General features: G+C 38.0%; 3 protein-coding genes across 3 annotated transcripts in view; all 3 read left to right on the forward strand.

Annotated features, from left to right (window-relative positions):
* The first annotated feature begins 6,436 nt into the window (after positions 1 to 6,436).
* LOC129770848 (rutC family protein UK114-like) lies at positions 6,437 to 7,278 on the forward strand. Its single transcript, XM_055773973.1, has 3 exons — positions 6,437 to 6,594; positions 6,656 to 6,885; positions 6,977 to 7,278. The coding sequence occupies exons 1-3, from the start codon at positions 6,530 to 6,532 to the stop codon at positions 7,093 to 7,095; spliced, it is 414 nt and encodes a 137-aa protein (XP_055629948.1). The 5' UTR covers positions 6,437 to 6,529; the 3' UTR covers positions 7,096 to 7,278.
* Positions 7,279 to 18,394: 11,116 nt separating this feature from the next.
* LOC129765380 (putative ankyrin repeat protein RF_0381) overlaps positions 18,395 to 21,972 on the forward strand; it is a 48,051-nt gene continuing 44,473 nt past the window's right edge. Inside the window, exon 1 of the mRNA XM_055765640.1 lies at positions 18,395 to 18,605. The gene's annotated coding sequence lies outside the window, so the exon portion shown is untranslated. The remainder of the gene's footprint in view (positions 18,606 to 21,972) is intronic.
* On the forward strand, positions 18,401 to 21,641 carry LOC129765377 (uncharacterized). The gene is made up of 3 exons (XM_055765637.1): positions 18,401 to 18,535; positions 18,650 to 20,241; positions 20,298 to 21,641. The coding sequence occupies exons 2-3, from the start codon at positions 18,798 to 18,800 to the stop codon at positions 21,518 to 21,520; spliced, it is 2,667 nt and encodes an 888-aa protein (XP_055621612.1). The 5' UTR covers positions 18,401 to 18,535; positions 18,650 to 18,797; the 3' UTR covers positions 21,521 to 21,641.

A 21,972-nucleotide genomic window follows, 5' to 3' on the forward strand; every position in this document is an offset into this window, starting at 1 on the left:
TGACATTTTTGTTTCAAGTAGCCTATGTGTTTACCCCATGTTCCTTTGGAGTCAAACACAACACCTAAATACTTGAATGACATCGAGCGACGAATAGGTCTATCCAAAAGTTTAAGCTGTATTTGTGCAGGATTATGTTTTCTTGAGAATACAACCATCTCTGTCTTCTCAGTAGAAAATTCAATACCCAATCTACAGGCCCAATCAACCAAATTGTTAAGAGAATCTTGCAAAGGATTATGAAGATCGGTGCTGTCTTTGCCCATTACCGATACTACACAATCATCTGCAAACTGTCTCAAAGTACAATTTCCCTATAAACAAACATCAATATCATTTACATAGAAGTTGTAAAGAATTGGACTAAGACATGAGCCTTGAGGAAGACCCATGTAGCTAATGCGTAAAACTGAAAAAGAACCATGAGAAAAACTCATATGTTTTTCACGCATTAGGTTAAACAGAAAACTATTTAATTTCTGGGAAAACCCATTTCGACGAAGTTTTTGAAAAAGAACTTCAATGGAAACAGAATCAAACGCACCTTTGATATCTAGGAACACTGATGCCATTTGTTGCTTACTACACAAGGCAAAGTCAACCTCTGATGAAAGAAGCGCAAGACAATCATTGGTTCCTTTGCCTCTACGAAACCCGAACTGCGAAGGCGAGAGAAGATTATTAGATTCAACCCAGCTGTCTAAACGATGGAGAATCATTTTTTCTAGTAATTTGCGAATGCAAGATAGCATTGAAATTGGTCTATAAGAATTATAATCAGACGCAGGTTTACCAGGTTTCAGAATAGCTATAACTTTAATTTGTCGCCACTCATGCGGAACAATATTCTGCTCAAGGAAAGCATTGAACAGTTTCAACAAACGTCTCTTCGCATTATTAGGTAGATTTTTCAACAAATTAAATTTGATCCTATCTGACCCTGGAGCCGTGTTGTTGCAAGAAAGAAGAGCAAGAGAAAAATCAGTCATACTGAACGGAGGCTCAACATCATCAGATGTCTCTAAGAAGGGAGAAGGTGCGGGGGCTGAGTCTGGACATATCTTCTTGGCAAAGTCAAAAATCCACCTTTCTGAATATTCAACTTCTTCATTTGAATGAGATGAATTTCTCATTTGTCTGGCAACTCTCCAAAGAGTGCTCAAGGAAGTTTCTCGTGAAAGCCCATTTACAAAATGACGCCAATAGCCTCTCTTTTTAGCTTTAATGAAGCTTTTGAATTTACGCTCCAGATAAATGTAGTTATCATAACGTTCACGGGTGCCCAATTTTCGCCAATCCTTGAACGCATTCGATTTATCTTTATAGAGATTTGTACATTCTTGGTCCCACCATAGATTAGGAGGACGTCTACGAAACGAATTACCAGGAAAGCGCTGTTTCAGACGATTTTGAATTATTTGAAATGGAAATAGTGATTGGCAAATGATCACTTCCATGTGGATCTTGGATGACATTCCAATAACAATCTAAAGAAAAAGAGGAAGAACACAGGGACAAATCTAAGCAACTAGTGCGGCCTGAAGATGGAGCAATTCTTGTTACATCACCTGTATTCAAAATTGCCATGTTGAAGTCCTCACAAAGATCATAAATCAAATTGGCCCTTCGATCATCAAAAGACTCACCCCATCCAATTCCATGAGAGTTGAAATCTCCCAAAATAAGATTAGGTTGCGGTAAAAGTTCAACAATATTCACAAGATTTCTATAATTAAGCATAGTTCTTGGTGGAATATAAATAGAAGCAATGCATAAATCTTTACCCTTGATACGTGCCTGACACGCAAGAATTTCAATTCCTGTGACTAAAGGCAGGGGAATCCTGTAAAATGGGTAGCATTTTCTAATACCTATGAGAACTCCTCCATAGGAATCATCGCGGTCTAAACGGATAATATTGAAATCATGGATGTTTAACACATTGTCCGAACGAAGCCATGTCTCAGAAAGAGCAAATGCATCACAATTCAAAAAATGGAGCATTTGCTTGAAAGAATCAAGTTTAGGAAGAATACTTCTACAATCCCACTGCAAAATAGAGGATTTTCCTGACTCATCCAATAAATTAGACATCGAAATTAATGAACGACAGGAGGGGCCATTTTGAAGTCATTTGTTTAGCTATCTGGCTGATAGAAGGAAGCCAAGCAAAAATTAAACCTTTCATTGAATCTGATATTCCGAAAAAATCAAGAATCCATTGAACAATTGATGAAAAGGATATACCTCCTGAAAAAGATGAGGATTCAGGAACCGATTGAGAAGTAAATTGAGAATGGCTTGACAATTCAGGGAAATGAACGTCATAATTTGAAGATCTCCAACCAGGAGGGTTATTCTTGGGTGGAGCAGAATAATTAGAAGATTCTGGATTATTAGAGATCAATCCTCTTTTTTTAGATGGCTTAGATGAAGAAGCAATTTTTCTCTTCCTGACTCTTCCTGTGATTACTGGATCAAATTGAGCATCCGAATCATCATCCTCTGATAAAACAGAGAAAGGATTTTCTGAAGCCTCGGGTACCTGAGGTGAAGCTGCCTTGAGCATATCAGCGAAGGATCGATTAGAACGATCCTTAAGTGATTGCTTGAGTTTCATCGAACGTAATTTGTATTTCGGACAATCCTTAATTGTATGAGGAACATCTCCACAAGTGATTACAAGTGACTTCATCATGGTCGTCTCCACATTTTGGGCATTTCGTTTTATTACAACAGTAGGTTTTAGTGTGACCTAACTGATTGCAATTTAAGCAAGTCATTATTTTAGGAATATATAACCGAACTGGAAGACGAAGTTTGTCAATAAGCACATAATTTGGAAGTGCTGTGCCTTCGAAGGAAATTCTAAAAGAGCCAGAAGGATAATACTTTTTTTCTGTACCCTCAGATTTCAAAGAGTTCAGAGATCTCACCTCCAAAACTTTAGCATGTGGAATATTTGCATTGTGGAAGATACCCTTAGCTTTTAAAAAATCTTGAAGTTGAAGAGATTTTTCCGTAACTACACCATCGATTTCAACAATGTGAGCCGGAATATAAACTCTATATTCATTAGTGAACAAAGAGTTTTTCACTATCGCGTTAGCGTCTTTGTAATTTGAGAGCACAACACGAAGTTTTTCTTTATTGACTTTCGTCATTTCTAAGACACCTGAGTAGTTAGACGTCAGGTCTTTGCAAATTTGAGATACTCTTAGAGGTTTCCCTTTCGGACGGAAAAATACCACCCAACGGTTTTTCGATGATGCCGGGGCGTTCTGGTATTGTCTAATACGTGGAAGTTGAGCAGAATTAGGCAGAGATTGTGTCGAAGAGTGTAGAACAGAGTCACTATTTGGTACAGACGAAGAGTTTGACTGCGATTGTTTTTGTTTTTTTCCTGAAGAAACCGTAAAATCATCTGCAGGAGGGTCTAAGACCCTCATTTCAGCATCGAAGGGTTCATTGCCCTCCATTTTCAAAAAAAAAAAAAGGAGTCGAAAGAGTCGTAAAAATGAGAGAGAAGATTCTTTAGAACACGTAAATATTAAATGATAAAATTAAACAAAAAAAAATTAATAAAATGAAATATGTGTATGTATATGTATATGTATACGTATGCGTGAAAGAAAAATAAAACGAAAACTTATCTTAAATGTATCTAGATGAATGATAGAGAACTTCTAAAATCCTTAAAGCGGGTCCAATGGCAACTTCACACTCCAAAAAAACACTTGAAAAATAATTCCGACTTCAAGAAAATTCCTTTCTTCTCAGTATATCGTCCCGGCTTCTTTCGAAATACCGTCAAAAATAGTCTTGAATATAACTGAAAATCACAGAGAAAAAAAAAGGAACGGAAAATACGTTTTTATTCGTGATGATTTGAAATATACGTCACCTTATTCCCAAGGCTTGCTGCTATATGAATAATTTTTAATATGTTATTATTAATTTTATCCTCACAAATTATATTAAACTAGGTTGTTTCTATCAATTAAATTGAAGCTTTCTAACTGCTCTTCAAATCGTTCTTTGACACCTAATTTCTCTCTCTTAATTTGGCTGCAATAGCGATTTAAACAATTCCTGGGGAAATTCAGGCAAAATCATCAAAAATCACGGTTTTTACCCCACTGTACATGTAATAGCCTTAACGTTGGTTACATTTCTTCTTGAATTGAGTCATATTTGAAATATAAAAAAAAATCCAAAATTGTATATAATCGAATCACATATAATCGAGTCTGTATATAATCGAGTCCGACCTGTACTGGGTAGATCCTATTGTATTATTAGCATGGTTGCATGCCGACAAATGGCTTTGGGGTTAGTAAATGGTGGTTCATTTCGCTTAACATAATTTTTTACCGCTCAACAATGTTGTAAACGTTTAACCCGACACGATTTGTTTCAAAACGGCGTTTCAAAAAGCGAATTTCATATGGAAAGGATTGCATTTATTGCATTACAGGTTTTTCGGTCAAATTGTATGGCACTGTCATAAGCACTGATTCCTGGCGCTTCATTTCTTCAGCAGAATCGACTCTTCTTCCGAAAGCGTCTGGCTTGGAAGATGCTTCGTGGTTCAAGATTAATGAATGAACTCAGCTTCGAGACAAATTGCGAAATATTATGCAGGGACGCCAAGCTTTCCTTAAATGTCTGCAATTCAAGTTTTAAATATGTGTGTTTGAGTATATTCTTTTGCGGCTCTTGAATTATATATACTAATATGTTTACATAAAAAATCTGCAACATGTAAATGTCATCCTAGAAGCAAGATTCTGGAGTGAGAGAAAAAAAAAGAACTCGCCACACTTTCCTTAATGTTTATTCATTGAATTCGCGTGTTCCGTCATTGTGAAGCAAAAACAAGACTCTGGTAATTCTTGATGTAGGCTTTTATGACAGTTCTCATTTACAACCAGGAAAACTTTGTATATTTATTACGGATAATTCGGTCTGATCACAAACGTTACTTCACGTGGAAATAAAATGATTTGTATGCAAGGTTATACGCACTTCATTTCGTTTTCCCCGAGAAGTAATGTTCGGTATCAGGCCCATTTTAACTTTGATAAAGTAAAAAGTAAAAAAAAATCAGAATCATTTCCGAGAAACCAGATAGAATTGAATATTTATTTAACGTGTCTACGTGGACATTTTATAACCCTTTCCCCCCACACTGTGGACCAGCGCGGATATTTTCGTAACCCTTACCCTTCTAAAGTTGTCCTCGTGGTATAAGAACAGCCCCTAATTATAATTGTGATTGATATTTTTTGAATTGTTCTATGGTTACTTGGAGGGTGCCCAAAAGATTACAAAATTTTTTTTTTTTCGTTGAAGCAGTAGCATACCTAAAGCCTGTTTCAGTCATAATTTCGCTTTCCCATTTGAGCTGGTTTTTTAATGAATCTGCCACATTTTTTCAGTTTCCCTATGATAACTGCCCGAATTCTCTCAATGGAACGAAAATCCGGACAATTTGGTGGATTGAAGTTTTTTTTAATGAAATCGATCTTGTTCTTGACGACGTCCTGGCTTGTCAAGTCAGACCAGAACTCAACCGAAATCATCCACTTACGGGCAAATGTATCTGCGTAAACAAATTTGAGCCTGCCCGCAACACTCCTTTACCCTCTTGACTTTTTACAAGCCCAAATGGAAAAGTGGTGGAACAAGATAGCAATTACAATTACCAGCAGCACTGTGCAGAAAATGATTGAGGTATCACACGAAAAGTTCGAAAATTCATCCGAACAGGTGACGAATAATTTTCATGTATTTTTCCCTTAAAGTTCATTAAAAAACCTGCAAAATGACATCCTTCCCTTTTCTGTACGTTATTCCTATGCTGAGAAATGTCCTACTTTATGCGACTAAATTATAACAGAAACAGGTTTTAGACTCTGCGTATGCTTACAAGTTGGGGATTATGATTTTATAAACGACTTTTTAATGTCATTTCACGTTCATGAAAAGAGCCGTTTAAATATATCGGAAGAAAATATTGACATCACGAAATCTCTTATGTCACATTGATATTATTACGGTAAAGGTTTTTTGTAGAAAGACAATAAAAAATGGTAAAACAATATCAGGAAAGTCAATCAATTAAGATCAGGATCATGGCCATCATAATACATGCGGTATTTTCAAAATTAAGATTCTTTTTTTTTTATTTATTTTTGAAACTTTCAGCCTCCTGTGCTAGTTGGCCTCAGATTGAGATTCTAAGTCAAGAGTAGACGAAGGGCCATCTTCAATTCTTGTGATGTTTATTTGAAAGCCGAAACCAGAATGGAAAAGATCTACCGAAAGGCGTTGAAAATTTCATCTGAAACTATATTTCCTGACCACACAAATACCTCATAATCAGTGAGTTTACCCTGATTTGGTGATTAACAACATGCCTCTGATACGGCAAAGAATCATCTTCTATTTGTCGAACAACCACCGCCAGTATCGCTCGACTCGTCAATAAGTTCACACCACATTTAGCACCTCCAATTTTAACAATATGGCTAGTATCATCCGCAAGATCATTTCCACTAAGAAATGCCCCAAGGCAGTTGCACCTTACAAGTAGGTTTTTTTTTTAATTCCAAGTTTGTAGTTATTTACGGATCATTTCTCGTATTCACAGCCAAGCCATCGTTGCCGATCGCACCGTGTACTGCTCGGGAGTTTTGGGCATGGAGTTGGAATCGTTGCAGCTGGTCGAAGGAGGAGCGGCCGCCCAAACCGAGAAAGCTCTCCAGCATTTGACCACATTGCTGAACGAATCCGGATCCAGCATCGACAAAGTGGTCAAAACAACCATCCTGCTGGCCGATATGAATGACTACGGTGTTGTAAACGATGCATACAAGCGAGGTAAAACTATCGCGCGATAAGAAGCAAAAAAAGGTCGCTCTAGGGGTCGAACTGTTTCATTCTGTTGAATTGCGTTTGTTTGTTCTTGCAGTGTTCTCCAGCAATTTTCCCGCACGGACATGCTTCGCTGTGAATAAATTGCCGCTGGGGGCGGCTGTGGAGATCGAGGCCATTGCACTGACCGGTGATGTGATCCAGGTTTCGGCATGACTGGAATCGAAAATGTAACACAATCAAGAATAGTACCCGAGGTGATAATTTGAGGCGCAAAGGTTACCGAAAGTGCTAAATGGCGATATTCATAAAATTGAATATTCACCATGAGTTTCACGAATACCGCCATTTAGCGCAAATTAATCGAATAAACGCCAAGGACGGCTACACTAGAACGCACTGCAAACTTGTTTTCATTTTACGGCGATATAGGCTACGTTTTCTAAAAAATCACATAGAGCTCTAGAATATTACACTATTATCCTGCAAATCTTATCCTTCCTCGCGGTTTTCTGAATCCCGAAAAAGAATTAGGAAGCGGTTGGATGGTATACGGACATTCGTAATGATCTTTCGATCCCAAAACAATTTGTAGTAGCAATTTCCATTACCGAATCTATAACGTACTTGAAGTAAAATGAAAACTACAAATTACTATCAACGTCTAAATCACATCAAGTGGTCAGAAACCTTGAATTACTGAAACAAGTCAAGTAAAAACACAAGTACGGCCCCTATTTGGGGATAAAATATTCAGCCCAGTAGTCAATTACTGTTGATGAAGATCAATATACCAGATCAATCAACCAGTAAGAGAAACATGAAAAATGTAATTGGAATAAGAAAAAAAAACTTTTCACTTATGGATCCAAAACAGCGGTCAATTTCTACGATAGGCTGACCCTTTCACCTATAATATCGAGTCACACACGTGGTGATTCGACTGAACATTAATAGACATTATGATGACAAATCAAATTTTCGAAATTATAGGTAGAAACCATTATTAGAAACAATTCCCGTTATTTATTGTACATTTCATTGCTCACAGAAAACTTTCTCTATTAATTTATTTGATACATAAAAGTGAGGCTATGAAGGTAAGAATTGCAGCATTTACACAAGCTGTCAAACTCAATACTGAAGAAAAGTTATGAGAATCACACCGATTGTATTGACCGTGTTTCCTATATTCTCAAAAAATGCAAACGATTCACATGAAATATTCAGATTCTAATGGTTTTTGTTTCGAATAAAAGGTAATATTATGTTGGTAATTTCAGCACATGTTTTGGAGTTGACCTTTTTGGTCAGCTTCAAACGTTTCGCAATCGACATGTCACCACTAATTCTGTGGATCACGACTCGGAACTGAGCCAAAGTAGACACCTTTTGCCAATATACCTTCGACAGCATGTACCACCATACGAAATAAACTAGTGAACCAGTAGGTCATCTTTGGCCAAGAAGTCGGTAAAATTTTTACGACCCCTGTTCTGAATCAATTTCGCAGTACGAAAAGGATCGTCCTATTGAAATATGCTTGACATGCAAAACATTTTTTTATAATAAAACGAAGCGTTAATTGTAACGCCTTTCTCATTAAATCAAGTGGTAGTTTGCCGCAAATAATCACGGATGCAGCGCATTGGTAGCGTGGAAGCGTGTTTCTGTCACTATCCAGGATATTCCTATAGACCCACTATCTGCCATTTTAGACATTGTGAGACTGTTGCAGGACAAATATATTTTTATCCGAAAAAACAAAGTCTTGTCCACCGTACCGTAATATTATGAGCGTTTCCCTTTTAAAGCATTTCTTTTTGGAAGCTCCCGAATCACCATAGACGTCTCTTTAAAGCTTGGCATCCCAGGTCATGTTTGAGCACATTGTCGATATCGAAACATTTGGATCAGCGGCCATTTTACGTACATTACTTACACAAAATAGTGTGCAGTGTTGTGTTTAGAAAATTTGTGAATTTTGTTACTATGAACCCGTTTTTCTGTATGTTTGTTTCACAAAATTGAACTTGGAGACAAAGTGAAATAAATTTTAACTTAGAATTCCTTTCAAAATGCTAACACTGCTAACTAACACTAACGCAAGGACCTTTATAGCATACCTGATAACTGTCTAAGTTCGTTGGTTTGAGTTCATAGTGGGTAAACAATGGAGCCGTCCATTAATGGTGTAACTATTTTTTTAAACCAGAGATCAAATTATCGTTCCACTTTATATGGACGTAAAAATAAACGTCCGCGGGTAACAAAATTCATATCAGGAGGAGTAGAAATGTGGAATGAAGTTGATTGAAGAGGCAGATTTGTATTCATTAGTCACGTCAATTAGAATAACCATTGACTAGAATAGTTCATCACTCATCCTTGATCCCAACGCTCATCAATTCATTTTCTAGTCAATTCTCATTATGTTGACGGCGAATGCCGAAGTAGTCCTAGTCGAAGCGAAGCTACATAGAGGAGAGTCGTTCTTAATTTTTCATCTTCGAAGATTTCGAGAGCAGGGACCATGATTGCTACATATACAGAATATTCTGTATTTTACAGATTTTTCGCCAAATTTCGGATACAGAATTTGTATATACAGAATTACAGATTTGCAGCAAAAATACAGAATTTACAGATTTTTTTTAATTCAATTTTAAATATTGAATTTATTACTGTGCATTAGGGTGCCAATGAAAATGGTCATCCCTAATTTCAAAAAGCTACCTCATAAAAAATGTTCACCACCTCGAAAGAACACCCTATACCAAATATCAGCTTAATCAGATTTAACACCTGGGTGACGACTTTAGAGAACCCCTATTGAACCAACATGTCGAGTATCTCACTGACATTTTCCCTTTGTTTTCACATGAATCGGGTATCCCACTGACAGTTCTGCTTGAGATTTTGCTAACGATCTTAGCACCAATCATAGCACTCGGCTGGGATTTAGGGTAGAGTGGAGCAAAGCGGTCAAAGTTCGAGTTTTTTGAAAATCGAAAAATCACCCAAAGGGCGAGTTAAGCAATCGAGGTTTTCGAACAAATTTTCTTGATGCCGAAAATTTTTTTTTTGTCAAAAATCGACAAAAAATCGTTTTTTTTTCGGAATACGAGACGAAACGTATGGTTTAGGGTACCAACAATAATAGTTATCTCGATTTTTCATTCGGAACTTGCTGCGAAATGTTCATTTGTACGATTACATACCCTATGCAAAATATTAGCTCATTCGAACTTCATTTATTAGTGTAACAAACATTAAAACTTGAGTTGTTTTTTTTTTTTTTTTGAGACATGAGAGATTACCGAAAATCGGGGTTTTCGAAAAAAAAAATTTGATGCCAAATGTAATAAATAATAAACCCTCAAAATTTTGTCAAGCTACCAAACCATAAAGATTTGAGGCGAAAATTTCCTCAATTCTCAACAAGGATTGGATAACGAATTCAGGCTAATCAAGACAAATCTTATGGGGCAAAAATTGAGTGACTCATATATAGCTTAGTCCGAGCGGTTGGCGTGATGAGAAATTTTGGTATCCTATGCTAAGGTCATTTGTAAAACCCTTTTTGATAACATTCATCAATGTGTGTTGAGAGAATATTCCCGCTTTACAATGCCAACAAAACAAAGTCCGAAAATCGGTTGGGACCAACATTTATAGACTCTATTTTGAAAGCGAAGAGCTATGTATCGGCTCAAGGGGAAGCTTCAAAGACGAAATTGACGAAAAATTCGAAGAGCAACAAAACCATGTATGAATTCATGGAATTCTGAGGTTGATGAGAAAACCCTTTTATGATTTATTTTGTACAACTTTAACAACTAATAAACACGAAAAATAAGTTAAAAAAAAAGTAATCCTTTATTTCCATTTTTTTCACTCAATTTTTCGATACAGATTTTTTGATAAAAATACAGATATACAGATTTTTTTAGAAAATTTTACAGAATTTAATGTGGTAACCCTAACAGGGACAAACGACAGCGGGTGTACTTGTAATATGACAAATAATCGCGAGTTTTCCATTGAATAAAAGAGCGATGTCTCTGTTGATGTGACTTTGATCGACGGTACAAAGACGAAGTCGTGCGGTATTGGTAACGGAAACGTTATCGGTGTGAATATTAATGGTTAGCGAATTGTTATAACCTTGGAGTGTGTCCCCTCCTTGAATGGTTGTAAAATTAAGGACTGCAACGATAATGTTATCACAGTTGGTGAGGTAGTTGGGTGCCAGTATAAGTTGAAGATTTATGAGCAGTGTAAAACTGTAAGAGGTTGCCATTTGAATATGTGTCGTCAACACACCGTCGTCACCGTCGTTTCGACCATCGTGACGTGAATGTGGTGTACATTATCACTCCATATGGATTGGCCACCGGATTCGAAATCAATGATTATCTGAAATGAAGCTGATCTGTCGCACCCATGATTACATCTACTTTAATTTTCTCAAGCTACAATCTATTACATTTTCTTTGAGATCACATTCCATTATTCGACCATCTGCTTTTCGACCTTTAAACAAACATTTGGATACCATCGCAAAACCAAAACAATGCACATCGACGTCAAAAGAATGAGATGCTTGTATTGGCTCGCATCCGTATCACAACACCCACAATTCACGAGCCCTCAAAATTCATGTTCTATCACGAGTTTCCAAAGGCGAATAAAATCTATTCCGATGTGTGCATTTTTGTCAGTCCATTCACTATCAGTTATCGGTCAAGATGCAGAAAGCATTGTTTCTCGTTCGCCGGAAGAATTACAGTCCGCATTTGTACGCAAACGATCCAATGCATTTCGCTGCAGCTGAAGGAAACATGCAACAGCTTCAGGACATGTATTCAAAGGGTTCAAACATCTATAAAGGCATACGAGACGGCGAAACTCCGCTACACGTATCTATTGCCAACCAACAGGAACAAGTTTGGACTTATTTGATGAATGTCTACGAGCAAGATTATTCGATTGTGGATGAATATCTTCAACGGTCGGTGCCCGCAGATGTCCTGGAAACAATCCTGCCTAGCAGGTTAATAGCAGTGGCGTGTTCTGATGAGCAATACAAACGAGCAAAAGATCTCGAACGACAATGCGAGATCGAAGATATGCAGTGGAATGATGTGAGGATAATTCTGTTGAAGGAAGCCCAAGAAAACCAACAAGTTGCAGTTATACGCGTTACCGAACGCAATAAATCACAAGCAGAGGGTTTCCTAGATGTCTTGAAGAGCAATGGTTTCTTGTCTTGGGATTATAGCGGTCCGGAGAATAATTGCGATACGTTGCTCCAACTGGCAGCGTTCCGCGGAGAAGTGGAACTTCTAAAACGATTAGTCAGAAATGGAGCCGATCTGTCGCAACCCGGCCGAGAAAAACGGATTGCCTTCCACGATGTCTGCAATACGAAAAACATGACTCTTATTCAACTATTGCTGGAAGAATATATTGATCGATTCGATCCAACTGTTCTAGATCATTTGAGATATTCGGGGTTAGTACACGTTTTACCTCATGGCGATGCGGATGCTTTTGATTATGTTCTGAAGAAACTAATTGCGTACAGGAGCCAACATTACGAGGAAACAGAAAGCCAAGCATTCAATAAGCTGTTTCGTTACGAGCACCCAAGATGGCCAGAGCTCTCCATTTGGGGAATGACAGACGAAAAAACCAGAGATACTTTCCTCGAGCCTTATTTGGTGAAATATGATTACGATCTCAGCTTTCGATACGGCTACCAAATTATGTTAATGGAAGTCATCATTCGACATACCGCGATAGATTTTTATCAGTCTGAAATCCGGCGAAAACCTGAGCTGCTAGCGCTAACAGATTCGGAGGGATGCAACGTGCTACATTGTCTCTTGTGGAGCGACGAATTGGACTTTGTTCGTGAGTTGTACGATACCCAATCGGAACGTTGTAAAGATCTGTTCGAATGCCCTGGTGCAGTTCCCTGTTTGGCACACATTATGTGTCACGGATATGATAGGATGTTACTATTTATGCTAGGGCAACACTTGGAATTCATAAAAAGCATCACTGATGACCTGATGGACGCTTTCTTCGAAGAGGAAGTATTGCCGCTGAGTCTATTCGATGAACCGTTTGATATTTTGTTGGAACACATACCTGAGCTAGAGCCAAGATTCGTAGAATTGCAAAATAAAATCGCGGAAGAAGAGATGGAAGCGATTATGGAAGATGGAGGTGATTTGGATTATGATCGTGATCTTACTAGAAGAATGTTGGGGCCTGATTTCTGAGCCTTATTTAATTTGTAAAATATATTCAGACTTATTTATGTGAAACACGTCTAATAATGAATCTGATGAAGAAAAATCAGTTTAATAGCATAGCACCATGTTTAATTCAACGTCTTTATGTTGAATTAAGATGTTTATAGACCTAAGGAATCAAATAATTTATACAATAGAGCCGAGTTGATTTTTGAATGACTTCCCTGTCTCGTATATTTTATTTCAGAGAGGGTAAATGATTTTGGTTTGTCCGATTTAGGGTGTTTTCGCCCAACTAGTAAATGCAAATCGATTTTTCCTAATGAAATTCACGTATAATCAGGATAAGTTTGGGGTTGTTTAAAAGCCCCAAGTCTCTTGTTGCTAATAATATTAAAGTGCGTTCAAATTATCCATACTTTTATGTTTTTTAACGATTTTCTTCAAAGCGAAATTATGTAATGGTTTGCCCGGAAAATGATCATGGTTTTTTTCGGTTTTTTGAAATCATTTTTTTTTAATGAAGATATTCGAATTTCCAAGCAGATGCCCCAGCAAACATGAGGTCGTATGAATAGCTATAATTGGAGGCGATATACATACAACCAAGACACATTTGTATGATATATTATGCAGATAACTAGCATATACACACAAAAGTGGAGACGATATACGTATATGCCATATTTTGTACGTATATAAAGCCGTATATAACGACATGCGATGCTTTTTGGACTGATATGCGATTTGATACGACAAAGTTACCACTCAATTCATCGATGACATGGAAAGTCGTGTTTTTGCATTTTATGCGATTTTAGATATATATGATCGATATTTTGATTGATATTTTATGCGATTGTGATTTGATACGAAATGATATGTAACTTATCATGTGCAAAGTTATACGATTTAATGTTTGCTGGGGCATTTCTCATTGCTCGAGTTCACTGTCATCATATTGATTCATCCATAACTTTAGCTTTTTTGAAAAAACTTTTTTTTCTGCTACGTACGAAAGACAACATAAACAAACAGCAGCGCCCCATGCGGCTTGATATTCCTTAAATATTTATGTGGCGCACAACCTCAACGCCTGATTCGTCATAGCGTCAGTTCGATGCATTGATGCAATGGCAAAGGCACCAACGAATCCCTTATGATGATGGAAAAAAAAGGGATGTTAACTGCTTCGAATAAAGAAAAAGTCAGAATATTTGCCTCAGTAGAGATCCATTATTCATACCCTAGCGCAAATATTCTTCTTCTGCTATCTCCCTCTTTGTTTTTATTTATTATTGCGGCTGCATAATTTGCACCAACAAGCAATCGTCCATCATAACATCAAAATCAACAATCACCTAATATTGTTGCATCGCGATATGGCCAATGGAAAAGAACATGTTACAATTAGTAGTCAGCAAAACACAACCTGGATACCATCCATCTCTTCTTTCATATTTACGAGCTAGAGCTAACAACTCTGCCTTCTGTATATTGGATGATGAGACTTTCCATTTCATCTTAGCAATGGAAATTATATTCCGAAATATGAAACCGCATTAGGGACCTAACGAAGCTAAATTGACAAATGAGTGTTTTATCGTTCACTTTACTCCATTGTGAAAAAACACATACATAAACTTGCATATAATTCCTTCACATTTCCTTTAATCTAAATATTCCCTTTAATCTAAATAAATTTTAAAAAAATATATATTTCCTTTAATCTAAATAAATTCACCATTTCTAAATTCAATACAAATCCAACGCTATTTATTTTTATTGGCAACACTGAAAAAATCGGCTTTGTTTACAAAATTTACCGAAATCAGCCAATCAGAAATCAGAACGACTGACAGAAATTTGGTCCGTATCTGACAGAAATTTGGTCCGTAAAAGACCCCCTATTGTCTCATCTTATCTTAGCTCAATCCGAAACGAAGACTTGTGATGACGCAAAACAAAGAAGAACAAGCGATGCTCATTGTTTCGTATTTATCGTGCTTATGGATCACACCTTGCTGTTCCGACACGGCCAATCTTGACTTACGTTTTCGCAAGATAATGTTCATCTGCGCAAGATATTTTTTCACTGTCTGGCCTGTTGCTCCGATCTTCCGGCCAAAAGCCCGGTACTATGTAGCCACCTTTCCCCCGTCTTCTGCTTAAGCATCAACTGTAATTTACGATCGTGTAGCACCGTTGAATGCTCTCATCCTTCTCCAGAACTGTAAGGATATTAAAAACACCGAAACTAGTGTATCCGGCGGACTGAAAGTACTTGACGATGTCCACTTTCTTCGCCACAAGATGGAGCTCCCATTACGCACAAACCATGAAGCGTAGTAGCTTTAGTGTTTTCACCACAGCCTTTGCAGTTCATCTGATAGCGCTGTCAATTTTTGTTTGAAAACTCAAACAGCTGATGACGATGCACAAGTGATCTCATCACGAGGTGTTAAGGTGAAGGTGGAAGCTAGCCACAAATGGCTGCCACACTGGCGCTCATTTTTTTCATCTCCCATCCTTATCCCTCGCCCGAAAATCAATAATTTTGCGAAATAGTGTGAAGAAAATGATCGTTTGCACACACTTCCCACTAAGTAATATTAACCAAAATCTAATCGATTACTCGCCAAATAATCAATTTTCATCTGCCGTCGCAACATATAGTAGGAAACGTCGTAAAACTCGAGCTAGTGCTCTGAAAGTTAACTTTTCCTTTTTCAACTTTCCGCAGTGGTTTTGTTTGTATTGGTGAAAACATCTTTAGTTTTTCGACACTGATGCCAGACAACATCATTGAAACAGATATTAAAACCACTCAATTAAATGTTATTCCTGAAGGTGGCCGTACACTGTTTGCCCGGAGGTCAAATATTTGATATTTTTTGACAGATAAGGTTTGATTTGATATTTGTACAAACCCTATTTTGTTTGCCACTCTTCAATTTTCAACAGTGGTAAACAATGTCAAACACCGAACATGGAAAAAATCGACTGAAATATTCAAGGTAACCTAACCATGTACCGACAGGTTCGAAGAACAGACTGAAAAAATATTTTAGGCATCCAATAATTGAATATTTGCTTGTCGTGTTTTGTGTAGAATATCATCAGTACACGTTGATTAAATTTTATCTGTCAAAAAGAGTCAAATATTTGGCTTCGGTCAAACAGTGTATGAGCACCCTGAGTCATAGCGTTTCATGTCATGAAAATCAATAAAATAAAATATAAAATTGTGTTTTTATCAATACAATTATTATTTTTACGTTTAATGGGTCTATAATGTAAGTTTTAGCAACTTGAACATTGGTTAAGAAAATTGTATTGCAGAGCTCGGAACACTGCCACGGCTGCCTATGCTTTCAAAAAAAGTACACGGAAAAGTTTTACATTTAATCATACTGCCTCGGCCAACGAAGAGAAGGCTCTCCAACGTGAGTATGTGAAAACAATACGATTAACGGAGGAAAATATTGAGGAATTATCAATATCGAGTTACTGCGCGGAAGAACTTGTTGATAACAAAATTGCCCCAATTCGTTTGTGTTATAAATTTGCTCTTGTTACGCTTAGATTTGTTCGATGACTTGTTCCCAACGAGATGCCAACTTCATAATACCCCTGTTATAGAAGCTCGCTTCCTTATTGGCAAAAAAATCGGATAGCCAATTTTCACAGGCCTCTTTTGTGGCTAACTTCTGACTACCTAGCTCGTTCGCCATGGCCAAAAACAGGTGGTAGTCACTTGATGCAAGGTCCGGACTATACGGCGGATGCAAAAGAACCTCCCATCCGAGCTCCCGGAGCTTCTGGCGCGTCACCAAAGAAGTGTGTGGCCTGGCGTTGTCCTGATGGAAGACAATGCGGCCTCTGTTTATCAAAGATGGCCTCTTCTTCATGAGTACTACCTTCAAGCGGTCCAGTTATTGGCAGTACAGGTCCGAATTGAGCGTTTGGCCATAGGGAAGCAGCTCATAATAGATTATTCCTTGACAATCCCACCAAACACACAGCAGAACCTTCCTAGCCGTTAATGAGGGCTTTAACCAAACAAAACACTGTCAAGGACTATATTATAGCGCACAAAAATACCTTTCCAACAAGCTATAGTATGACTCGATACAATGAATACAACTAGAACTACGCGCTTACAACGACACCTCGCGGAAATACCGCAGGACTTTTTTGACAGCCTAATATTTATATTTGCAATTGTTCACCTTCACCTTAAGGTGTAAAATTAGGAAAATTTATCCATTTTTTTCAATGCAAACGTTAATTCGCGTCTTGTACAACGCTGACTCTCCCGGTGGTGACCTTCGGCCGCGAACGGGTGCTTGGAGCCTGAGCGTAAGTTCCTGTGATCAATACGAGCCAACAAGTTGAATAATGATGTATGTCGCAAGCTCATGAATCACAAATTTTACCAGGTATACAAACATGCTGACATTGTGAGGCTGATATAACACGGCAAGCAACGGTGGGGTGGCCATGTAAGATTCACATAGAGGCCGACAACTTCGAGAATTCTCGCGCGTTTGATGTGTGCGGTTGACGAGATTGCCCGATCTGCGGGTGTTTGGGCCGATTGAAGAAATACAGCCCAGAAAAGAGTGTGTTGGAGACGTACTCTAAATTCTGCGCCTGATGGATGTAATTTTCTTTTTTATTGCTATACTATATCAAACTTTCTATACCATATGCTAAAGCTGAAATGTCTTGCAAAACAATAATGATTTTTTTAAATTACAGATTTGGATTGACATGAGGTGAAAAGTAAAGAAAACACTAGCACACAACAAGCAAAAATTACAAAATACAATAAAGCTATTGACGCCGCTACAACGAAAAATCGACGCTAAAAGAAAATTATATGCAAAAAAATTGTTTTGCTAAAAAAAGTGGAATTCATGCGTGACTCCTTACGGAATTCATTTCATTTTCCAATAATTATATTTTTTGTAAAGCAAATTGTTCCATGAAGTCGTTTTTATTACACATACGTGCATGCATTACACCCATTAAGCTTCATTCGTAGAGGGAATATCAGTTTTCTCCAAAACATAACCATATTAACACTTTTGGAAATATAGATATTTATAATTTTCATAGCCGATGTCTCAAAAAAAGATTTGGCATCCTTTCTATATGCTTTGTGAAACATTTCAAACTCGTTTCAAAATATTTCATTACTGCCACTGACATTCGAGCAGAGTAACGAATCGAACTGTTTTCCTCGATTTCTATAATTCCAGATTTTACTCGGTGTGATAGTGATAGAGATTGTATCGAATCCTCGATTTGATTTCTTTAATAGGGCCCATTGACTGCATGTGTGAATTGGTGGAGACGTTGACGGAACGTGGACGTTCTTTTCCGTAATGTTCTATGTGTATCGCACATTAATACGAATTGATTCATTTGATGAAAATACAAACTGCTTCACAGGTGAGTCACGATGTCAATATCTGTATATTTTCATGTATTTGTAGCAATGCACCGGTCATGTTTACTCGCGCAACTTCTACAACATTGTGAAATTGAATATAGAGCTTATAAATGCAGCTCACATTTGTTGTCCGTCGTGTGTTCGCGGTTGTACCGGGGAACGAATAATATGTTACGAAATAGTGCATCGAGATGAAAGAGATCACGGGTTACGGATTGTTCGACGATTTACCTGAGGATGAGAGCCATCCTCTGAAGGACGATAATTTTGAGAGCGAAAAGGACATGTTGAAGCGCATCGAAAATTCAGCGGTCAACATTTACAAACCAACAAAAGAAGGCAAAACGGTGCTCCATGAAGCTATTAAAAATGGTGACAATATCAAGGTCGATACGTTGCTGGCAGCATATCAGACCGATTTCGATGAAGTCAAGAGCTATCTAGTATCCAAGTTCAGCTGGAATCCGAGTGACAGAATATGGCTCAGGAAAACCATTCTGATCAGCATTGATGAAGACCAGTGTCGTTTAGCAAAAAGACTTGAAGAGGAAAATCACAATACTTCTGACCTCCTTAAGGCAATATTTGTTCTGTTACGACATGAAGTGAACGGTGAAGTGGTGGCTGTTATCATCCCGAATGAGAATAACTACCTCGATGCGTTCCGTCTGCTGAGAGATTTGATTCCCAACGGATTCCTTACATTGAATTATACCGGAATAGACGGCAATGTGGACACTTTTATGGAGACAGCAGCCTCACGAGGAAATATGCGCGTCATCAGAGGACTCCTCGACACGGGAGCCCCCATCGCTATACCAGATCATAATCTACTGATTTCGGCATGTGAAACATTGCAGAGAAACACTATCCGGACGTTACTAACCGAACACTTTGATCATTTCGATTGTACCGCACGAAATGCTAGGCATCACAATGCATTGATTGCGCTAATGCAGAAAAACCTTGCGAAAATATTTGAGTTTGTTTTGGAAAAGATGATTGCTTATCGTTGCAAATACTACCACGAATCTGAATCGGAAGCATTTAATAACATATTTCGTTTTGAGGATAAAGACCTATCTAGTTTATCAATTCTTACATTCCTTCGATCGGGACCAGTGCAAAAAGTGGTAGAGAAACATATTGTAACATACAAACTGGACTTATCCTATCAATGGGAAAACGTGACAATATTAGAATGTTTGTTACGGCGCAAACTTGCGCTGGACTATTGCTTCGCTGGAATACGGGAAAAGCCAGAACTGCTTGGACTAGCGATACATTGTGGTAAAACAACTGTGTTACATAATATGGTTCGATGGAAGTTTGTGGAATTTCTCAAAGAAATTTATGTACAAAATCCGACAGTTAAAGAATATTTTGAGACAGAAGAAGCAATTGGGATTCTCGGTCATGCTATTTTGGAGGGACATCATGAAACCGTTCGATTCATTTTGGAAAATCATTTAGAATTTTTGGAAAAAGATTCTAGCAAATTGAAAGAGGAAGTGATATGTTGGAAACATTATCCAAAAAGATTTTACAATGAGGACAGTCCATTGTACGACTTATTCCCAAAATATGCTAAGTATATCGAGAAAACCTCACGAGAAGTTCTCGGGAAAGGAACAGGTAATTTGATATCAAGATTTTCGAAAAGAAACATAATAAAATTCATGTGGTTTTAGATTTAGGACGCGTCATGGATGAACTCATTGCAAGAACGACAGAACAGTCAATCGACGCAGAGATATTGGATACTAGGGGACGACATGGTGAAACCATTCTTCACAAGGCAATCGAAAAAGATAACTTACCGTTGGTCATCCGACTATTAGATGCTGGATGCGAGTTTGAAGTGGTAGATAACGAAGGCAATCATGCCATCCATTATGTGCAGAGCGTTGAAATGTTCAACTACATCATTGACCGCCATCCAGAGCACCAGAATCTAGTCCATCGTACAAACTCAGCAGGATATTCTGTTCTACATCGAGTCTGTCGCCTATATGGGGACAGGAATGTCATACTTACACTGTTGGAGCGAGTAATTGCGTGCGGAGCGAATGTGAACCAACGAACCAAAGATGGGGACACAGCGATTTTTCTTATTAGAAGCTGCTGGCTTTTGAAACCACTCATAGAGCACGGTATCGAGCTTGATGCGGTGAATAGCAACGACGAAACCGCCCTTCTGCGGCATTTACTGGAGAGAAACTGCTGCGTGGCGATTGCTCTTCTTCCGCTGGTTCACAAGCTTGCAACCTTTAAGAAGCACGCTCATGCATATCTTGAACAGATGATATACAGAAATCGGGATTTCTTCAGTTGTGAGTACCAACATTTTCTCGAAGAAAACCCAGAAACGACTAGGACGATTTTCGATGCCCTTTTCGAAAACTCCCGAGAGGAAGCTTCAAGAGTGTTCACTAAGGCTTGTTCGGGCGCTTTCAATTTTGTGGCCGACAAATTCCTGGAGTTCGATTACGATTTGGACTATAATTATCAAGATGAGAAAAAGTACACTCCAATCGTCGGACTGCTCAGCTATATGGAAGAATCAAATATCCATGTCATTAAACGACTGCTTTCGAAAGGCGTTGATTTGAACATTTGCAACGATTGGGGCCGAAATGCACTGTTGACGATTGCCGGAAGGTTTACGTTTGCAAAATGGTACGATCATAATGTTGATACTGTTCAACTATTGCTGGATCATGGAGCCGAAATCGATGCGCCAGATCCGAACGGGAACACATCACTTCATCTGGCTTTCAGTAAAGGTGAATGGGAATTGGTGGAATTGTTAGTTCGTAATCGGGCCGATTTGAAGAGTAAAAACAAAGATGGGCTTATTCCGTGTGAGATGGCGCCGAAAGCTGTAGCGGAGCTTTTATTCTTTATGAGATAAATGTTGGTGTTATGCAATTAAAATTTCTGATGTGTTTTAAATTTTGTTTCAGTCACTATGAGGTTCTTAATTATTAATTGAATCATCCGATGAGAACTTGTGATTCCAAAACAATAGGCCGAAGTCGAAGTTCCAGCAAAAACTCGTCTCGATAAGATTATCTCGACTTACAAAATACTAAATTTTGCTCGGTGTGATAGTGATAGTCAATTTTGCTCGGTGTGATAGTGATAGGGATTGTCTCGACTCCTCCCCCTCTTATGTAACAAAAAATGACGCAGGTCAAACCCCTCTCCCATCAAGTTACGTACTGCTAATATAATCTGTACAAGAAAATAGCGCCCATTACGCCGTTTGATGGAAGAGATTTTGTATTCTCTTCAGTTTCAGAATGCGGGGTTAACCCATTTTGTTCAGGGTAAATGGTAAATGGTTTCTCCAGTCGAAAATAT

Source organism: Toxorhynchites rutilus, chromosome 2, assembly GCF_029784135.1.
Source record: "Toxorhynchites rutilus septentrionalis strain SRP chromosome 2, ASM2978413v1, whole genome shotgun sequence".
NCBI lineage: Eukaryota > Metazoa > Arthropoda > Insecta > Diptera > Culicidae > Toxorhynchites > Toxorhynchites rutilus.

Excerpts from the sequence above, each read along its gene's own strand:
- LOC129770848 (XM_055773973.1), top strand. The coding sequence starts at position 6,530 with ATGGCTAGTATCATCCGCAAGATCATTTCCACTAAGAAATGCCCCAAG. Across the intron at positions 6,595-6,655 it reads AAGGCAGTTGCACCTTACAA|CCAAGCCATCGTTGCCGATC; the intron begins GTAGGTTTTTTT and ends TCGTATTCACAG. Across the intron at positions 6,886-6,976 it reads AAACGATGCATACAAGCGAG|TGTTCTCCAGCAATTTTCCC; the intron begins GTAAAACTATCG and ends TTGTTCTTGCAG.
- LOC129765377 (XM_055765637.1), top strand. The coding sequence starts at position 18,798 with ATGAAAGAGATCACGGGTTACGGATTGTTCGACGATTTACCTGAGGAT. Across the intron at positions 20,242-20,297 it reads AGTTCTCGGGAAAGGAACAG|ATTTAGGACGCGTCATGGAT; the intron begins GTAATTTGATAT and ends ATGTGGTTTTAG.